Genomic DNA, 19,225 nt, shown 5'->3' on the forward strand with positions numbered 1-19,225 from the left:
TTTTAAATGGAATGTTTGCAACTGACATTTCTTCCTAGTATGTAGTGTGGGGGTGGAGATTTGCTTTGAATGTAGCAAATAGATTGGGTGACCACGTTTCAGTGATCTGATTGGTTGGTGTAATCATAGTTATTAGAAGGAATGATATGGAGATTTTTTTTTTTTTTGAGGTGTTTTGTTTAAGGCTGATTTCCAAATATAAAATTCTAAAATCATAATTATTAGAAGGATTGACATGCTGATTATTATGAAGTGTTTATTTTGTTTAAGGCTGGTTTCCAAATCTCTGGCAGGCGGGAGGTATCATCTCTTTTATTTAGACAAAGGGGTCTTCTCTCAATTTCGATAGCTTCTAGAGAAATTCTTCTATATAAATTCTCTGTTTTGTGGAGTAATTTAGTTTTTTCAAAGTCAATTTCGTGCCCTGTTTTTTTAATGTGCTGGACAAGGGAGGAGGTCTTTTCTTGTTTTTTGACTGCATTCACATGTTCTGCTATGCGTTGGCTCACTCTTCGGTTAGTTTGTCCAATGTATGTGGCTGCACATGTTTTGCAAGGGATTTCATAGATTCCTTGGTATTCCAATTGGATTTTATCTTTGGGGCTCCTTAGGATATTAGATATTTTTTGGTTAGTGCAAAATGAGGTTTTGATGTTATGTTTCTGCAGAATTTTACTAATTTTATCCGTGGTGCCTTTGATGTAAGGAAGGATGGTGGTGCCATTGTCCTGTTCTTGATCTTGTTTTTTGGGGGGTGTCTCTTTATTGATTAGGTTTGTTATTGTTTTCTCTTTGAATCCATTAGAAATTAGTACATCTTTGAGTTTGTTCAATTCAGTTTTTAAGTGCTCATGGTCAGCTAAGCGTTTGGTTCTGGTGATGAGAGTTTTGGCCACTGAGGTGATTTGTGCGGGGTGGTGGTGTGAGTGTGCATTTAGATAACGGTTGGTATGGGTTTTCTTTTGGTAGATAGTATGTCCTAGGCTGCCATTGGGTTTTTTATAGACCAGTACATCTACAAAGGGAAGTTGATCATTGATTTCTGTTTCCATAGTAAACTGTATTTTGGGGTGTAGGCTGTTGAGATGTGTGAGGAAATTGTCTAGTTTTTCTTTACCATGTGGCCAAATTACAAAGGTATCATCAACATATCTCAGCCAAAGTTTGGGTTTGTATTTGGCTTGCTCTAAAGCATTATTTTCGAAATATTCCATATAGAGGTTGGCTATGACAGGTGATAGAGGTGATCCCATGGGGGCTCCCTCTATCTGTTTATATCTTTGTTCATTATAGATGAAGTATGTATTGCTCAGGCAGTGGTTGGTAAGGTCTAGGATATATTTGGGGGGTTTGTGTTTGTCCTGGATAGCTGTCAAGGCTTCTTTAATAGGTATTTGTGTGAACAGGGACACGACATCGAAACTTACAAGTAGGTCATCGGGTTGTAGGTTTTGTTTTTTAATTATTTGTATAAAGTGGAATGAATTTTGAACATATGAGGTAATAGTTTCTGTATATGGTTGAAGGTATTTGGCTAAAAATTTGGCAAGGTTTTGTAGAGGGGAGCCTATAGAACTGACTATTGGCCTGAGAGGTATTCCTTCTTTGTGTATTTTTGGAAGGCCATAGAGTTTTGGACATATGGAAGATTTTTCTCTGGGGATGATTTTTTGCTGGATTTCTTCGCTGATGGGAGAGGCCTTGATTTTAGATTTGGTGGTTTTTTCTAGGTAGGTGGTAGGATCTGTGCTTAGGAGTTTGTAGGCCGGGTTTTGTAGTAGATTTGTCATTTTTTCCTTGTAGTCTGCTGTGTTCATTACTATAGTGGAGTTTCCTTTATCTGCTGGGAGGATTATTATTTCCTGGTTTTTCTTCAGATTGATAAGTGCATCTCTTTCTTCCTGTTGTATGTTGCTTTTAGGATATATATACACACACACACACACATACATACCACATACATATACATATATACTGTACATGAAAGCTTAGCATTTTAATGCTGAAACTTGATTCTGCTTTGAAGCTATTTCAGGAAACCTAAATACGATGAGATAGCTTGCAAAAAAAACTTATATTTAACATACACTATTCCAACCATTGAAACTCTGAGAAAATATTATATGGTTAAATCTCAGTAAACTCCAAAACTAACAAAGCTTACAATAAATGATATACTATATACATGATATATTTACATATGGGCAATTCCTTCCTTCCTTCCCTTTTTCTTTCTTTTTTCTCTTGTTTTTCTTTTCCTTCCTTCCTTCTTTCCTCCCTCCCTCCCCATCCCCTTCCTTCCTTCATTCCTTCCTCTTTCTTTCTTTCCTTTCTTTCTTTTTTCTTTTTCTTTCTTTACTTTTTTCTCTTCTTTTTCTTTTCCTCCCTCCCTCCTTCCTTCCCTTTTAAATTTTCAAACTGTCTTCTCCATATTCCTGGCTGAGGAATTCTGAAAGCTGCAGTCAACTGGTCTTCAGCCATTGTCCAGCCCTGCACTAGCCGGGGGCTTCTTTCCAAAGGCCGGGGGCTTCTTTCCAAAGCCAGTGGCAGTGATGCCAGAACCCCCTTCCCTGGGGATGGGAGCGGGGGGGGGGGGCTCCACTAGTCTCCCTCAACAAGACCTTCAGCAATGCACCAGCCCTGCTAGGCAGGCCTCTTAGCCCCGCCAAAGAAATGGGGGTTAAGGAAGACTCCCACCCCCCACCTTGCCCCAAACACTGGCACTCTGCATAGCCCATGCGGGGGCTTTGGCTTCCCCTCTGCAGAACAGAAGCTGGGGAACCCTCCCTCCACATACACCTGATCCCTATGGCCCATCCGAGTGCTGGCAAAATAGGTGTGCCCCCCACCTGCTTTTCTCTCTTTTTTTCTCTCTCTCTCTTTCTCTCTCCTTCTCTCTCTCTTTCTCTCTCTTTCCTTTTCTTTCTTTTTCTCTTTTTCTCTCCCTTTCTCTCTCTTTCTCTCCCTCTTTCTCTTCCTTTTTATCTCTCTTTCTCTCTTTTCTCTTTTATCTCCCTTTATCTCTTTTTTCTCTCTTTCTCTCCCCCTCTCTTTGTCTCTTTCTATCTCTTTCTCTCCCTCCCTCTTTCTTTTTATCTCTCTCTCTTTCTCTCTCTCTCTTTCTCTCCCCCTCCCTCTCCCTTTCTTTCTATCCCTTTCTCTCTCTCTCTCTTTCTCCCCCTCTCTCTCTGAAGTGGGGAGGGCCGGGTTGGCACCAACGAAGCTCGAGACGGGTGCAAAGGCAAACTACTCTGCCAGCCTGGGCCCGGATGAGGTGAGCGCCCGGCCGCCCAAGCCTCATTCCCCAACACCGTCACCCCGAAGGGGCTCCTACCTTTGCCGCGCGCTGCCAAAGGCTCTGTCGGGGCTTCGAGTCCTGATTCGCGAGGGCCAGAGGCCGCGCCTTTTTTTTTCAAATGAGTCCTGCTCCCGTTGGTTAGGCAGGTGGCCGGCAAGAGAAGGCTGGTACTGCGGCTGTGCGAGGAGCTGCTCACTGGGCACAAATTACTGCGGGCGCCAGGGGGCCGGCAAAACTGCCCTCCTCCATTTTTCAATTTGGCCGGGCCCCTGATGCCAGTACCAGTAGTACCAGCCTATCGCCGGCCCTGGATGGAGGTTCACAACATTGTACAAGAGGTATCAACTAAAACTAAAGAAAAAGAAATATAAGAAAGCAAAATGACTGTCTGAGGAAGCTTTCTAAATATCTGCTTATAGAAAGATATACCCAATTGAATTCAGAATTCTAGAGAATAGCTAGAAGAGATAAGAATGCCTTCTTAAATTAACAGTGCAAAGAAATAGAAGAAAACAATTGAATACGGAGGACCAGAGAAAAATTAGAGACACGAAGGCAATGTTTCATGCAAAGATGGGCATGATAAAGGACAAAAATGGCAAGGATATAACAAGGCAGAAGATATTAAGAAGAGGTGGCAAAATTACACAAAAGAACTATACAAGAACAAGCTTAATGTCCCTGATAACCAGGATCGGGTGGTCACTGACCTCAAGCCCAGACATCCTAGAACAGTGATGGCGAACCTATGGCACGGGTGCCACAGGTGGCACATGGAGCCATATCCGCTGGCACGTGAACTGTTTATTTATTTATTAGATTTATATGCCGCCCCTCTCCGTAGACTCGGAGCGGCTCACAACAGAAACAATACAAATCCAATGGCTGTGAAAGTTAGACCCTAAGAAAGGCTGAGCAATAAAGAATTGAGGCCTTTGAATTACGGTGCTGGAGAAGACTCTTGAGAATCCCTTGGACTGCAAGGTGATCAAATCGGGCAGTCTTAGAGAAGATCAATCCTGACTGTTCTTTAGAAGGCCAGATCCTGAAGATGAAACTCAAATACTTTGGCCACCTAATGAGAAGAAAATACTCACTAGAGAAGAGTCCAATGCTGGGAAAGACTGAGGTCAAAAGAAGAGGGGACCACAGAGCTGGCCTGATGGTCTCACTGAAGCAGTAGGCATTAGCTTAAACGGATTCCCAGGGATGGTAGAGAACAGCAAGGCCTGGAGGAACGTTGTCTATGGCAGTGTTTCCCAACCTTGGCAACTTGAAGAGATCTGGACTTCAACTCCCAGAATTCCCCAGCCAACATTCGCTGGCTAGGAAATTCTGGGAGTTGAAGTCCAGATCTCTTCAAGTTGCCAAGGTTGGGAAACACTGGTCTATGGGATTGCGATGAATCGGATACGATTTCGCAACTAACAACATCTTGTCCAAATACAATCACTAATATAATATTCTGGCCATATTTTGGCAATATTCTGCAAAAGTAGACAGTTAGTGGCTCACTGTACAGTTGGTGGCTCATAGTAGTATTGTAAATCCGCAAATTTGTGATTTCAGAATAAAACAAGCCTATCATATAAACACAGCCATTTTATTTTTTAAAAAATTACCTCAAGTGCATCCACCTCTCTGCTCTCCCCTTTATCTGCTGGCTTCAATTCAGCAGGATTCTGTCCTCTTTATGTACATTTTCTGTTATAGGATTTTCTGTGAGACTGATAGGCCAGCATGGCTGATCTTGAAAAACATAAATTGTTTAAATCCTACTTACTTCCAGGCTATATGTTATCTTTGGAAGTCAAGAAAATATACCAGAATAAGGCAATGACAAATCCATAGTACTGCGTTCTCCCTCTACCCCACCCCCCCAAAGTCACCAAGAGTAAAGCTTAACTCAAGGGAATATTTTCCTTAAGCCAGTTGTTATCTACAGATTTAGTCAACATAATATTCTGCCTTTTATGGGAATGAGTCAGTCAGTAGTCTGCATATGCAAGCAGAACTCCAAAGTATTCTGGGTCATGTGGGTTCGGACACATGATAAGTCACTTTACTTTAAATTTTAAAATTCTACTGTAAACAATTCTACAAAAGTGCCTGCAATCAAATAAAGGTTATTTTTTTTCTATCCTCAGGATTTTATAGAGTGATTTATGGGACTTAAGATAGGAAAAGTTTAGAGCAGTGCTTCCCAAACCTGAACAAATTACCTAAAATTGGATGAAAGTGACTTTTCTTTCAAGTAATGGGTTTGTGCATCATTACCTAATCACAACGGGCACATTTAAATGGACGCAAAGTGTTTTCACTTAAGTTGGCAAAAATGACTTTTTGATAGCAGTTTTGGATAATGAAAGAAAATTTTGAGCAGCTCTGTGTTAATCCCTTTGTCCTACAAATCATGGACTGGGGTAGTCAGAGACATAGTTGTGCTATGTAAATTTCAGGCAAATATATGCAAAGAAATTCCAAAAGTTACCTCTCTGCCAGAATTTCTTAGCACAATAGCACATGATTCTGAGGTTGTAGGCTTTAATGGTGCCAAAATTACATAGCCACTAACAGTGTTCCCTCTAATTTTTTTGGGGGGGTGAAAAGTATAGTGTCTGAGCGGCAGTCCCTTCAGGACTGGGCGGCACAGAAATAATAAACAAACAAACAAACAAACAAATAAAACCCCCCCCCTGTTTTGCCTCAGAGAATTTCAAAATAAAATACTGTACTGTGTGTCTATAACAGTGAACTCATAATAGGGCAACTCTATCAATATCAAAATGCCACTTAAATAGTTGAGCTAGTTTCAAACTAGATTTTGATTTTCTTTCTCTCTTCCTTACTCCCATTCTTTTTCTTTCTCTTTTTCTTCCTCTCTTTTTTCTATCTGTTTCTCTCTCTTCCTCTCTTCCTCTCTCTCTCCTTCCCTCTCACTCTTTCCCTCTCGGCTTCTGGGCAGGTTTGGAAAACTCTGAGTTGATGATGATTTTTAAGTGAGCGATTGCTCACTGCTCAGCATAGAGGGAACTATGGCCACTAATCTTGAAGAATACAACTGTATATACACCTGGATTTAAGCTCATTTTTGTATTAGCTTTTGCTTTCTGAAAATTAACTTTAAGAAAAGGATACCTAAAGCTGCCTTTTGAAAAGCTGACCTCATAATCCATCTAATTCAATATTGTATCCACAGTAACTGCTGCCAAATTCTCTCCCAATTGTTTCAAAATGTTTTCCATGAAATTTGTCAAATGCACATCCCCAACCATTCATGAGATCATTCCTTCTGAATTTGAATACTATATATTTCATCTTATGATAAAAAGTTCAGTCCTCCTCAATAAGTTTTTTATCAAAGCATTTTCTTGATTTTCTGGATTCATTGTTTATCCCTGAAGTATTTTATATCTGTAGTACAGTCAGTAAACAGTACATAAGCTTGCTATTCATTTTCAATAAAAGAAATTGCACCATCAAAAATTAAGGTGCTATAGTTTTTCTAATTAATATATTATAGAAAAGTTTATAAGCCATATCTCATTGTGATATATGAAAAGATGGTTTATATCTACTTCTTTTCAACACAGTAATTACAATTAACTTCTCGAAGATATCAACTTGGCCACAATCTTCAAGAATTTGCTTTTGTTGTTGCTGCTGTCTAGAAGGTCACTTTAAAGGGCAAATTTACCTTTCATATTTGAAAGCTGTGGTACTGTATAGTGGGGGGAAAGAACAGAGGAAATAAACCAGGAGAGATTTAGCATCTTAAAAGAACAAATGTTTATAATCAGTTTGAGTGCTCCATGGATTTGTGAAATTGTTTGGGATTAACAGGCTATTGGAAGCCAATAAACAATATTTAGCTTTGTCTAGAGAATAGCAATGGAAAAAGGTGTGGGCACCTTGTCAAATCGGACCCATTGAGGAAGGATGATGGGTTAAGTGTGGGGGTCGGCGTGGCAGCGTGGGTGCCCATTCTTTCAGGAGAGCTTGTCAGTTGTTAGTAAAGCTAATGAAAAGAAGGACGCCAGCATCTATGGCTGAGGTAGTATTGATGCAAGTTAGCTGACTAATCTGATTGAAAAAGTCCCATGGTATTTATGTCACTTTAATTTGCCTCAAACAATTGAAGACGACAGCACTCTATTAAGAAAAGCTTGATCCAGAACTAAAGCTAAATAAATTAGGGTCTCAGTTTAATCAAATTATCCTTTTACTGGCCTTGGATTAGCTTAGACAGACAGCGTCGGTCTAGAGCTTTATGATTGGTTGGCTAATTTTTAAGAAGCCAATATGAAGAATAAGAGATTTTACACACAACTACTACATATAATACTTCAAACAGACCCCTTTTTTCTTTTAAAAACTGAAAATTATGCATGTGCAAAGAAAATTCTTTTTATAGAGTGTTTCTTTTTTAGTATCATTTGCTTACATTAATTCAAATGAATTTTAAAAAAGGTTAAAATACAGCTTTCCCCACTTTTGTAAGGAGCTACTTCATTTCATTATGTTTTGCATATGGCAATAGCTATTCATTATACTAGGTGTGTGTAACTTTTCTCATGCCAAGAGTTGCGCTAAGCCTTGAGTGAAATGCTGGGAGCTGGGTCCAAGTGGGTGAAGCCAGAACAATTCCTAAATTTGGTTACATTTAACTTTTGGCAACCTTGATTCATTTCAGACACTTCTGCATTACACCAGTCTGAACTGTATCCAAGCAACCAGAAAAACCAGAATTGTTCAATAAAAGAGCGAGGCTGTTTTCTGATCTATATTGCAGTTGCTAATATCTAAAGAAACTGCAAAATCTGGATTAGACAGAAGCATATTTCTTACTCTTCTGCAATATCACTTCTTTAAGGAAAAAGAATCTGTATATGTTCTTCTATTTCCCCCCTAAAACACCAAAGTTAAATTTTGTTTCCAGTCCCTTCTATCTTATTCTTATAATGATTAATTCATTATGAGAATTTAGCACCAATATAATCCTATACAGGATTTAGAAGAAAGTCTCTTTGACTTACGGTAATAACCAAGGTAAGTGTGCTTAGAAATTTAGCTGAATTCATAATTTGTACCATTGCTCCTAACACTACATCTTTGTGCCTATATTACACACTTTGTGTCTATATTATGCACTCTTTAATGGTGTATATCAACCTGCTGCCCTCTAGATGTGTTGGGGGCTTCATCCAGCATAGAATGAGACATAATTAAACAAATTATTTGAGGATCCCTAACTTAAAATATGACTTTTCCATTACTCCCCCAATATATCTCTTCTCCTAAGCCCCAAGAGACCAGGTACAGTGATACCTCTACTTACGAATTTAATTCATTCCGCGACCAGGTTCGTAAGTACAAAAGTTTGTAAGAAGAAGCATTTTTTCCCATAGGAATCAATGTAAAAGCAAATAATGTGTGCAATTGGGGAAACCACAGGGAGGGTGGAGGCCATTTCATCCCAGGAGATTCCTAGAGAGGCCATATGGAGGCTTCTCCCCACCTTTTCTGGCCCTGTTTCCTCCCAGGAGATTCCTAGAGAGGCCCCACAAAGGCTTTCCCCCACCTTTTCTGGTCCCGTTTCCTCCCAGGAGATTCCTAGAGAGGCCCCACGGAGGCTCCTCCCTGCCTTTTACGGTTACAGTTTCGGAGGCTCGGGTTTGTAAGTGGAAAATGGTTCTTGAGAAGAGGCAAAATGTAGTTCTTATGTAGAAAAGTTTGTAAATAGAGGCGCTTGTAGGTAGAGGTACCACTGTAATTTAATAACTGCAGCAATTCACTTAACAAATATGGCAGGAAAAGTTGTAAAATGGGACAAAACTCACTTAAGACATTTCTCACTTAGCAATGTAGCTGCCGGGCTCAATTGTGGTCATAAGTTGAGGATTACCTGTAAATATGTGAAAATCTTCCCTTTCTTAACAGTGTACCTGAATAAGTAACATGTTGATTTCATAAGGATATGCATTCTTCCAAACAGTAAAGTTACAAAGAGACAAGACACTAGAAATGCTTTTCTGCCAATAAATGGTTATCTAGACTTAGCAGTCCTAATGCAAAGAAACACTGGCTGCACTATGTATTAGAAAGACAACCTGAAGGGCAACTATAATCTTTTTTTCTGAATTAGAGTACACAAAACATGATTACCAGTAACTTTATAAAGGAACGTTATCCACTGGTTGGTGAGCACCATTATAGGAAAGTGATGCTTGTAAACGGAAATTACCAATGTGAAAGAAAAAGGAATGAGATAAAAAAGAAAGCTCAGATGAGTGACATTTCTTTTTATCTATTAAGGAAAGAACCCACTCATGACATGTGAAATTATTATCTGTGTTGCTGGTTTCCACAACAGACTAGCTTAAAATACATTGGTTTGTGATTCAGTGTGTTGTAATATAAAGTCAGGTAAATGATTTGATCCAGTCAATTACGATAATCATGGTGTAGCATATAGTGCAAACATATAGCCTATGTTTCAGTCTTTTCCTTTACAGACAATACCCACAAGAGGGAAAACAATTCACAATCCACAATAAGAGTTAGTTCGGAAAACAAATGTTCCTAGATTACAATACTTACAAAATTTAAGCAGAAACCATGCCGATAGGAGTTTAAGTTCATTAACTTCTAGAGAACCACAAACTGTCTAGCCCTAGCTATAGCGTTGTCATGAAAAACTCTTGACTAGACTAGTCCTGAAACAAAAAGAAAGTCGACATCTTCTCTTAGATAGCTTCAGGAGAAATGCAGGGAACAAAGACAGCCACTTTTTGTAGCATTTATAGATCTTATGAAAACTTTTGACCTGGTTAGTAGGGACGGTCTTTATAAAATCCTCTCCAAGATCAGCTGTCCACTTCAGCTCAACCTCATCATGCCCTTCATGATGAAACGAAGGGCACGGTAGTTTTTGATGGCTTAACTTCAGATTCCTTTGACTTGGAGCGGAATGAAACAGGGCTGCATCCTTGCACCAACTCTATTTGGGATCTTTTGGAACTGTAACAGAGGGAGTCTATCTCTGGACCAGATCAGATGGAAAGCTCTTTAGCCTCTCTAGATTGAGAGCAAAGTCTAAAGTCCATCTGAAATGCTTACAGGATTTCCTCTTCGCTAACGATGCTGTTGTTATTACTCATTCTGCTGAAGACCTTCAATGTCTCATTGACTGTTTTAACAAGGCCTGCCAAGATTTTGGATTAACAATCAGCCTGAAAAAAAGGCAAGTCATAGGTCACCTCCATATTACAATCTTTGCACAGTTGCTGAGATTCATGCAGAATGGATGATGGGCGGATTCCAAAAGATCTCCTGTATGGTGATCTCCTGTATAGTGCAGGGAGAGCGCCCCAGAGGGAGACCACAGCAGCGATATCTGTAAAAGGGATTTAAAGGCCTTGGGAATGGACATTAACAGCTGGGAAACCTTGACCTCTGATCATTCAGCTTCTAGGCTAAAGACGCAGCATGGCCTTCTCCATTTTGAGGAGACATTTGTTCAGCAGGCTGAGGCAAAGAAGCAGTCCCGGAATCAGCAAAATCTGAGGCCCAGGCAGGGGACAGAATGGATTTGCACCCACACGAAGGGATTGCCACTCTCGGATTGATATTTTTAGCCACACTAGATGCTGTTCTAGGAAATATTTCCAGAGTAAGATACCATAGTCTTTCAAGACTGAAGATTGCCTGCTGCCACAATGGATATGTGTTACAACACAGTCATCTTCTACCTAATTTCAGAAAACACAAAACAAAGGAAAAACCAAGCAGGAAATATAGATATACTATTTATGGATTTAAACACACCAGACAATAACTAAGTATCAGCAAATACTGTTTGCTGTGCTCATCTACACTTTGCAAACCAGAAATGCTATGTTGAAGATGAAAAAGATCAAATATCAAACATCAATCAAATATAGATCCTCCCACACTTAATCACAGATGTAAATAGAAAATGCAAATATTATACACTCAGATATACACAAACCACCCTGCCTTGCTTTTATTATTATTATTATTTATTGGATTTGTATGCCGCCCCTCTCCACAGACTCGGGGCGGCTAACAACAATGATAAAAAACAACATGTAACAATCCAATTTAATAAAACAACTAAAAACCCTTATTATAAAAACCAAACATACACACAAACATACCATACATAACTTCATTGCTAACTGCGTAAATTCAGAGTTGCAACTCCAAACATCTTCAGAGTCAAAGCTAAGAAATGTTTTCTAATATCTGTTTTCACATCCAATAGTTAAAATAGATTCCATATGTTTAGACGAAGAATTAAAGATAGGTCCTGCAAAGATTATTTTTAAAAAATCACCATCATGTCACAGCAAGTACCGTATTTTTACTCAAAAGTGATTACGAGTCTAAAGTGGATAGCCATTTATCCATGAAGAAATCTCACCCAACAGATCAGTACTGCTGACTACTATTCCTCTTATATTCCACAGTCAAAGGGGGTCAAAGTTGAAAGGCTTGAGGAAAATATACATCAGACTTCGAAAGTTTGAGATTTGATTATTTGAAAGAGACAAACAGTGTTAAAATGAATCTCAGATTTTTAAGTATTTATGGAATATGTATACATGGCCCTATTACCCATATTTACTGAAATTTTCTAAAAACCATCAAAAGGAGTAATACTATAAGAGCATTTGTCTCATATTCTTTAAAATGTTTGCACCTGGCTGTCCGTCATTTGAAAGATGATGAAATTTTGTGTTTTTCTACCACTATGTTTGTATGATACACTGGTCTAGCAAATTGCTTTAGATGCCCTCTGTGTGGTTGGTTTTTTATTCACTTTATCATGTGATATCAGAAAATTGGGTTGAATAATGAATAGCTGATAACAAAGCATAACAATGTCATCCAACAAACTAATATAGTAACTGTTTATATATAAGCAGGAGGAAGTAACAGTATCATAATTAAAAAGTACCATAATAATTGGAATATATTATATCAGAATATAATTGGAATATTGCTATATATGGTGGGAATCAACCTGCTTGGAAATATTTATGTAAGCAGATTATTAAAAATCAATATTTCTACTAATTCCACTGGCCAATAAAAAAAGTCCTACCTCCTTCAAATGTATTTAGCAACTTTTTTTTTACATCTATAAGGCTTTCTTTCTGCAAGATAACACTTTTAATCATACAACTACATTCTGATAAGATACCTCAGTATCGTTTGGGAAAAAATTGAATGAGGATTTTATGAAGTACAAATTGTATTGCATTTTAATAATTGTCATTTAAAAAGTACCCTTTTTTACTCTGAAACAAGAATACCTAATCATTTTAATTATCAAGCGTGAACTGGCTAGGAAATTGACTTTGGGACGGTTAATTCATGATTCTATAAATTTTTTAAAGCCTAGTGAAAGTTGCATATAGGTTAAAATGATCTATTTATAAGAATCCTGCAGCCTTAGACTTTTGCAATGAAACCAAGTAAAATACTATATAAACAAGGTCGAACTTTTATCAAAACAAAAAAGTAAATATATAAGAATTATTTCCATGAGATTGTTGCCGGGGGACGGGGAGGAAACGGGGACTTATTACAAATCTGCTCCGGTCTCTAATAACTTGCACTGCAGGTTTGGAAGCAAAAATCCAATCAACTCCCAAGAAATAGATTGGTAAGTCTTCATAGTTCCAGAAATCATTCTTCTTACCACCACTGTTCACTCAACTGTATTTCTTCCCCCCTCGTTTTAAAACGCCGGAGCATCTCAGCCCTAATCCAATTTAAGCACGTAAATCTTACGCGTACTCTTTCCCCGTCCCTGCCGTGAATTTTGGCCCCGTAAACTCACCGTAGTCAAGTGCATTCTCCGCCTCCTCCTCACTTTTCCTTTCCTATTGGTCGGAAACCTGACACTTAACCCGGAAGTGAGTGTAAGCTTCTCGCTCCACGTGGGTAGAGCCTGATCCCTGTGTTGTTATCGTGGGAACTTTCACCCAAAGGGTTTGAAGTTTTAGCGGGTTGCAGTTATGAGTGCCGGGGCATCTGCGGCGATCGGTACGTGTCCCACGCCCCCTTTTCTTTCTATGCAGATTTCCGGCCAGGTTGAGCTCTGGTTCATCCTCTCTTTTCCCCCTCGCTGTTGGCAGGCGAAACGGAGGGACCGGCACGAAGTGGCTCGGGGCTTTGTTTGTCGGATAGCGAGAATGAGGACGCTTGGGAGGAGGAAGAGGAGGATGGAGCCGACGATCCCAACGCCGGGATGGAGGGACCTTCTCAGAGCACTCCCTGCCTTTTCTGCGACAGGTTGGAGTTTTAGGGAAAGCGGTTGGAAGGAAGCTTTCCTTCCTCCAGGCCAGGGGTAGGCAAAGTTGGCTTTTCTATGACATGAGGATTTCAACTCCCAGAATTCCTGAGCCAATTATGCTAGCTTAGGAATTGTGGGAGTTGAAGTCCACATGTCATGAAAGAGCCAACTTTGCTCACCCCTACTCCAGGCTAACATCATCTGAGTTTCCTGCTTTGTCTCTTGTTATCTTTTTTCCTTCTCCTTGCTTCAGCACAGTCCCCAAAGAGGAGTATATAAAAAAAAGAGGAAAAAAAATCACCATCAATTTAATCTTAATAATAATTAATAATTTATTAGATTTGTATGCCTCCCCTCTCAGGTTAACACTTTAACCTTGTGTTAAAATAATAACAACAACAACAACAACAACAACAACAACAACAACAACAACAACAGAGTTGGAAAGGGCCTTGAGGTCTTATAGTCCAACCCCCTGCTTAGGCAGGAGACCCTACATTACTTCAGACAAATGGTTATCCAACATCTTTAAAACTTTCAGTGTTGGAGCATTCACAATTTCTGGAGGCAAGCCGTTCTACTGATCAATTGTTCTAACTGTCAGGAATTTTCTCCTTAGTTCTAAGTTGCTTCTCTCCTTGATTAGTTTCCGCCCATTGCTTCTTGTCCTACCTAAATGAAAGTCACTATCTTGACACAACAGCTAGAAGCCTAACATTTTTCTTAAAAAGACAACCCATGCTTACATTCGAAAATTGTTTTGTTAGCTGCCCAGAGTTGCTTGTGAAAGCCAAATGGGCAAGACATAAATTTAATTTAAATTTAATAAATAAGTAAATGGATATTGAATGTACAACACGCACAACACAACACACCAAGTGCATGTTTTTGCACTCTTTCCACCTTAGGATTTCGCTTTGAAATGTGATTGTCTTTACAAGGGATACTGCAGTTTTTGGCTGATAAAAAGCAGGGCTGCAGACTTAGGTTTCAGTTTTTTGGGGTGGGGCAAACTCCTAAACATGACCTTTTCTAGTAAAAGCAATGTAGAGAAGTAGTTCTGATTCACAACCGCTATTGAGTCTAGAATTTCTGTTGCTAGGCAAGATATTTATTAAGGGAATTCTGCCCTTTTCTTTCTTGCCACGGTTGATAAGTGAATCACTGTAGTTGTTAAGTTAGTAATAACTGTGGTTAAATGAACCTGGCTTCCCCATTGACTTTGCACATCAGAAGGTAACAAAAGATGACCACTGCAACTGAATAGTTGCCTAGCACCTAAATTTTGCTCACATGACCATGGGAATGCTGTAATGGTCGTAAGTGTGAAAAAGATCATAAGTCACTTTTGTTGTACTGTTGTAACTTTGAACGGGCACTAAATGAATGTTGTAGGTTGAGAGCTGAGTGACTAAATGAATGTTATAGGTTGAGAACTGTGTCAAAGGCAATAGAACACTTGAATAATTCACTTACAGTATGTTCAGTCTTTACCACATGTATTTTCTGTCTTTCAGATACTGAATTTCTTTTGCATGTAATCATTGTTAGTTTTCACATCTGACTACTGTAATCCTTTTGTTCCCATCCTTGCTGCCTTCCTTTTAGGAATATTATTTTCTCTGTACAGTATCATGAGATGTTTCTATCATTAGTTTGTCCCTTCATTTTTTTCACCTGATACTTCAGAAACATATTGCTTATTCTTTAATACATGCTCGGAATTCTGTCTTTCATAGTTCCATAATTAGATATTGTGATCTATTTCTATATTACATGCTATTCATGACTAAATTGTAAAAGTATAAAATTTGTGTCTATGTATTTCAAAAAATACTGCTTTTTTCTAAGATTTTTCAGTTCAGCTGAAGATAGTTTTTGCCATTGTACTTCAGACCACGGGTTCAGTATTGAGAAGATGGTTCAAAAACATAGTAAGTTTATTTTCACATATTGTATGGTTCTCATTTTGTATTTTTAAAAGTTGATTAAACTTAAGACTACAAAAGGAAAAGAAGAGAAATATTAAAAATAAGAAATAAAGATCTACAAGTATTGTAAAATTAACTTTAAAATTTCAAAAAAATATTTTCTGAATATTAGAATTGATTGTATCAATTTGAAAGTTCAAGAACATTAAAATAATATGTTAAAAACAAGGGAGGCAATAATGAACTATGATCAATATGACAAATTATGTTAAATGGAAAAGATTACAATAATTTTGGTTTAACCAAAAATTGACAAATTGAAAACATAAATAGATTAAACATTAAAGTCTTATACTATACTCAGGTGAAAACCCCCCCAAACCTTTGATGTGATATTTGTAGGGCAAAATTTGTTTTCATGTTTGATTGAATTGAATAGTGAATGTGTTTTTTATATATTGAATTTTATGTCCGTGCATATTCCCAGAAGTTACTTTACCATTTTTCTACAGAAGAAGTTGTTCATTGAAAGAAATGCAATAAACACATTGGACTTTTAAAATAATTAATTGCAATAATGTAAAACTTAACAATTCAGAAAAAATATTGATATTGGAATATAACTCCCCCCAGAGATTAGAACGGCCCCCACCCTCCTTGCCTTTCGTAAACAACTTAAAACCCACCTCTGCCACCAGGCATGGGGGAATTGAGATCCTCTTTCCCCCTAGGCCTTTACAATTCTATGCATGGTATGTATGTATGTATGTTTGGTTTTTATATTAATTGATTTTTAATCATCAATACCAAATTACTATTGTACACTGTTTTATTGTCGCTGTTAGCCGCCCCGAGTCTCTGGAGAGGGGCGGCATACAAATCCAATAAATAAATAAATAAATAAATAAATAAATAAATAAATAAATAACAATTTTTTACTATTCAGTTTTCTTCCTAGCTTTACATTCTTTTCAATTAAACATTTTTAAAATAATCTTTTTGCACAAAATATTAGCTGCTGGTTATTTAGTGTCTTATTTTCAATTCTTATTGGTATTCTTTGGGATACCAATAGTATCATTTTTTTACTATTGCAGTTCATTTTCACCATTACAGTTCTTCTTAACCAGTAAAATATCAACTTTACCCATCTAAAATATCTGCCATTATACTTCTCCAATTCAGGGAATAAATATTTTGTTTTTTGGTAATAAATTCCCAAATATTTAATCCATTTAATAATAATGTTGGAGTCTGTTTTTATTGTAGGTGTCGCCCCCTTATTTATGGCTTTATTGCCATTTCATATTTACAAATTGGGCATTTTAATCTTTAGGTAAAATAATTGACAGGCTTTGTTAGATGCAAATAAGTATGCCTTTTTCAGAATATTCATCTTACTTGTATAAAAATATTGCCCATTATTTGTATGATACTTTAACTTGTTTATATGTAAATTCTATTTATTGGAGTATCTTTAAAGAAATTTCATTAAGGAATGACAACATATTCATGTATAAATATCCTGTACAAATTTCTCTCTCTCTGTTTTTGTATGTAGAATTTTTAGCATGCTCACAACTATAGGAATAATGTTTTTCCTTGCTATAAAATTTAACATATACTAAATTCATTTTCATTTGTAAAGTGAGAATATCAATGGAAATGGCTTATATATAAAGTGAGTTAGATTGTTTTTCTGTGAGTAGAAGAATAAAACATTTAAGTTGAATTATATGGAAGTATGAACAGCAAGCAATTAAAATGTTGGAAAGGCACTGGGGGAAACTAAAGTTTAAGTCATCCTTTAGTAGAGAAGATCATAAGACGACTTTGAACCAGCCATTCTACAATTCTATCTCCCTCATAACCTATTGTAGCAAAATAATAGGATGAAAATCTGTGCCAATTTCCAGAAAGACTTGTGTGAAAAGTGGGGTAAATAGTAATAAGTACAATTCAAGATGCCTCTACCTCTACCTCTCTGATATATGATCAACCATGTTATCCTTCTGCACCAGCTGGAGGGGTTAGGCGGGGGAGACACTGTCCTATGGTGGTTCACCTCCAATCTCTGGTCACTGTCAGTGTTAGCAGGAGGTCAGAGGTTGACTCCTAGATCCCTCCCTTGTGGGGTTCCTCAGGGGTTTGTCCTCTCCCCCTGCTGTTTAATACCTACATGAAACTGTTGGGTGAGATCATCTGAGAGCACAGGATGAGTTACCATCAGTATGCTGATGCCCAGCTATACATCTCCACTCCGTGTCCACTCAGTGAAGTAGTGGAAATAATGTGCCGGTGTCTGGAGGGTCTAAGGGTTTGGTTGGATGTCAACAAGCTCAGACTCAACTCTGACAAGACAGAATGACGGTGGGTTCTGCCTTGCAAGGACAATCCCATCTGTCAGTCCATTACCCTGGGGGGAATTTTTGCCCCTCTCAGAGAGGGTCCGCAACTTGGGCATCCTCCTCGATCCACAGCTGACCTTAGAACATCATTTTTCAGCTGTGGCAAGAAGGACGTTCGCCAGGTTTCACTTGGTGCGCCGGTTGTGGTCCTATCTAGACAGGGAGTCTCTACTCACAGTCATTCATGCTCTTATCACCTCGAGGTTTGATTACTGTAATGCTCTCTACATGGGGCTATCTTTGAAGAGTGTTCGTAAACTACAGATCGTGCAGAATGCAGCCGCGTGAGCGGTCATGGGCCTTCCTAGGTACGCCCATGTCATTGACTGCCGATTATTTTACGAACACAGTTCAAAGTGTTGGTTATGATCTCTAATGTCCTACATGACATCGGACCAGATTACTTATGGGACCGCCTTCTGCTGCATGAGTCCCAGTGACCGGTCAGGTCCCACAGAGTCGGCCTTCTCCAGGTCCCGTCGACTAGACAATGTTGCATGGTGGGGCCTAGGGGAAGAGTCTTCTCTCTGTGTGTGTGTGTGTGGGGGAGGGAACCAGCTCCCTCCAGAGATTCGTATTGCCCACACTCTCCTGACCTTCTGCAAGAGCCTAAAGACCCACCTGTGCCGACAGGCCTGGGACCATTAGACTTTAGTCCCCGACTGATGAATAGAATGTATGTTTGATTGTTTGAATGAGAGTGATTGGTTTTTAATGAATTAGGGTTTTAGATTAGTTAATTTAAATTAAATTTGGATTTGGGATGTTTTTACTGTTCTTTTATATGCTGTAAGCTGCCCCGAGTCTTCAGAGAGGGGCAGCATATAAATCCAGTTGATAAATAAATAGATAAATAAATATTCCAGCAGAGGGAGCATGACACATTCCCCAACTCTAAGAATACAGGGTACCTCTACCTAAGAACGTCTCTACTTAAGAACTTTTTTAGATAAGAACCAAGTGTTCAAGATTTTTTTTGCCTCTTCTTAAGAACCATTTTCTACTTAAGAACCTGAGCCCGGAAAATTTTTCCAGGAAATTTGAGAGTGGCATGAAGGCCTGGCCAGTTTCCTGCCATTCCCCCTGGGTTTCTCTCTCTGGCGCAGTGTATGGGAGGAAGCCTTGCGCCAGGCTTATGGGAGGCGCGTGCTCCTCCTCGCCCCCTCAGAGTCCCTCTTTTTTTTTTTTTAAAGCCTTAAAATTTTGGATTTTTTTAATTCCCTTCACCTCACCTTCTTCCTTTGGCAGCGACTGTCCTCCA

At 38.6% G+C, this 19,225-nt stretch overlaps 1 protein-coding gene across 2 annotated transcripts in view; it reads left to right on the forward strand.

Annotated features, from left to right (window-relative positions):
- The first annotated feature begins 13,202 nt into the window (after positions 1 to 13,202).
- Positions 13,203 to 19,225, forward strand: part of PRMT3 (protein arginine methyltransferase 3) — a 105,626-nt gene continuing 99,603 nt past the window's right edge. The window contains exons 1-3 of one of the 2 annotated variants that reach the window (XM_070761815.1): positions 13,203 to 13,375; positions 13,468 to 13,624; positions 15,477 to 15,559. In XM_070761815.1, coding sequence (XP_070617916.1) covers positions 13,348 to 13,375; positions 13,468 to 13,624; positions 15,477 to 15,559 — 268 coding nt within the window. In that variant the 5' untranslated portion in view covers positions 13,203 to 13,347. The remainder of the gene's footprint in view (positions 13,376 to 13,467; positions 13,625 to 15,476; positions 15,560 to 19,225) is intronic. The other variant, XM_070761823.1, reaches the window with a different exon arrangement.

This window comes from Erythrolamprus reginae, chromosome 1 (genome assembly GCF_031021105.1).
Source record: "Erythrolamprus reginae isolate rEryReg1 chromosome 1, rEryReg1.hap1, whole genome shotgun sequence".
Lineage (NCBI taxonomy): Eukaryota > Metazoa > Chordata > Lepidosauria > Squamata > Dipsadidae > Erythrolamprus > Erythrolamprus reginae.